This window comes from Egretta garzetta, unplaced genomic scaffold (assembly GCF_000687185.1).
Source record: "Egretta garzetta isolate BGI_Z169 unplaced genomic scaffold, ASM68718v1 scaffold326, whole genome shotgun sequence".
Lineage (NCBI taxonomy): Eukaryota > Metazoa > Chordata > Aves > Pelecaniformes > Ardeidae > Egretta > Egretta garzetta.
Window position 1 is genome coordinate 1552499 of NW_009260026.1, and position 2329 is coordinate 1554827.

At 46.9% G+C, this 2329-nt stretch overlaps 1 protein-coding gene across 1 annotated transcript in view; it reads right to left on the bottom strand.

Annotated features, from left to right (window-relative positions):
* The window catches only part of UMPS (uridine monophosphate synthetase), an 8498-nt gene extending 7858 nt beyond the window's left edge, over window positions 1–640 (bottom strand). The window contains 1 exon segment of the mRNA XM_035896304.1: window positions 625–640. Coding sequence (XP_035752197.1) covers window positions 625–640 — 16 coding nt within the window.
* Window positions 641–2329: the final 1689 nt, after the last annotated feature.

A 2329-nucleotide genomic window follows, 5' to 3' on the forward strand; every position in this document is an offset into this window, starting at 1 on the left:
CTCCCCAGGGTGTGAGGCCCGGCTCCCCAGGGTGTGAGGCCCAGCCCGCGCCATCCCGGGCCCGGCTCCCCGGGGCGCGGCCTCTCACGATCCCTGTCACGCCAGGGGACCCCGCTGCAGGAGGTGCGTTCAGGGTCCCCCGGGCAGCACCGTTCTTTCCATCGGGAAGCAGGAACCGGTGCTGCAGGGAGGGTTTGATGTGACCCGAGGCTCTCCTGCTGCTCCCAAAAGGCTGCTTGGTTCCCGGGTGGCTGTATGCAAGGCTAAGAGTTGGCTGGAGTGGTAGTCCCTTGCTCTGGTCTCCTGTGAGCAGCCCTCTGGAAAAGGAGCTGGGTAAAGTGATTGGTGAGCTCTGTGTCTTCAAGACCTCAGAAAGATGGCCATACGTGTGAAATAAGACTGACCCGGTCTTCTCTGAACAATTGTATTTAATCAAAAAAGCCCAGAAAACGAATCGTTAGTATACTCTATTTATAGGAATGCAAGGACAGAAGATGTACAGTTTGAAGCTACATCTGTAGGTGACCATATATACTGCAGTATAGTAATAACAACATGGGACAGCAAGTAATCACAACAGTACACAAGTGATTAGACTTACAAAGGAAATATTTACAAACTTACCTTTACAAAACAACATTGTGTGCAAACAAAATGAAATTCGCAATAAAACTGAAGGTACATTTAAGGCAGACCAGCAATACACTGAAATAATTAAGGCTGTGGAATTACTTTGCACCTTGAAAATGCTGAGCTGTTAGCAATACTGTTTCTTTTTTCCTCCTTCAGTTGATTGTTGCAAAGACTGAAAAGCATCAATACATTCCAACTGTTTGCTCTTACCTCAGTGAATGCCTGAGGTTGGGTTTTGTTGGGTTTTGGGGGTTTTTTTGCACTTTCTATTGCATTTGCCTTCCAAAAGTTATCAGCAAATTGACCTCAGTGGCAGAGCAACGCCGAACAGTTTGGTAGAAAGAGAAGTAAAAGCACCAGCATCAGAAGTTGGACATGAAGGTGAAATATGGCTTGAGTAGAGAAGATGTTGCTTTTTCACTAGCTTCATGATAGAGACTACAGTTACAGCAAATATTCAGCATCCTGACGCTATGGTAACACCACTATACAGATCCCAGAATGAGAATTCATCACTTGATGGCAGTGTGCAGTCAGCCTAGTAAAATGGGATTTTATTTTGTTTCCTTGGGAAAGCACCATTTTCTGATGGGACGTGAAAGAATGAGACAGAAAAACAAATCTAAGCCCTGGGTTAGAGGAGCATCTGCTTCTGCAGTAAAGGGAACAGAAACAAAACCAGGTGGTTAGCCCCTGTGTGCGTTAATTCTCTGTTAGACCTTGGCATATACGGACTAGCCTTTACATCTGTCTCGGCAGTTTATACTATCCCAGGTCACTTGATGCAGTCCCCGCATTGCAAGGGTGTTGGAATATGGTTATGTATAGTCAGGTCATAACGTGTGTTCTGCATTTAGCATTTATTCACGGTGTTTTTAACAAAGGCCCAAGAGCATCATCAGAAATGCCAATGAACTCCACTGAAGCCACGAAACTTGTACAGGTCAGTTGAGGGCACAGATTTTGTCTCAGTATTAATTTAGTTTAAAAGTCAAATGTTTATAAAGATAAATGTTACTGAAAAAAATTCATTTAAAATAAAAAGGCAGTAAGATGAAACAAAGACTTGTTGGTACAAGTAGGAAGAGAGACATTTTATAAATTTTAAAGCCTGGATTGCTTTAAAACATTAAAGCGTAAAAGCCTGGACTGGCAGGGGGCTTGGCAGCTTGGTGGAGGGGGGGGGCTCCCACAGGGCAGCAAGTGCTCTGGGTGGCCGATGGGAGCTGACAGTGTTACACAGGCAATCAGATTTCCTACTCGACGGCTAGGAGTGAAACAGCCTGGCCTGGCTGCTCCAAGTGGAGCAGAGAGAGAGGGAGGCAAGTAAATTTCTTGCTGCCACACATGTTCATTAAATGTAGCCATCAAATAACTGTGTGTCACTGTGCCCGCCAAGCTCTGTTTCAGTGGCGCCTTTGCTGCTGCCGTCCTGCAGGCCTGTCACCCAGCCCAGCGCTGGGGGACACCGTGAGCAAGTGTCCTTCAATGTCAGTGCAGGGTAAGAGCACCGTGAGGATGTCTGAAGGTGGTGGCCAGTCTGCACCGGGCTTGTGGTGCTCCGTGCCTGGTATTACTGTTGGTCATTCTAGCTGGTCTGAAGCTCCACAGAAGGTAGAGGGTGCAGCTACCATCACGCCTTCTCTTGGCTGTCTTGGGAATACCCTGAGTGGTAAAGCTGTGGGCAGAAATCTTC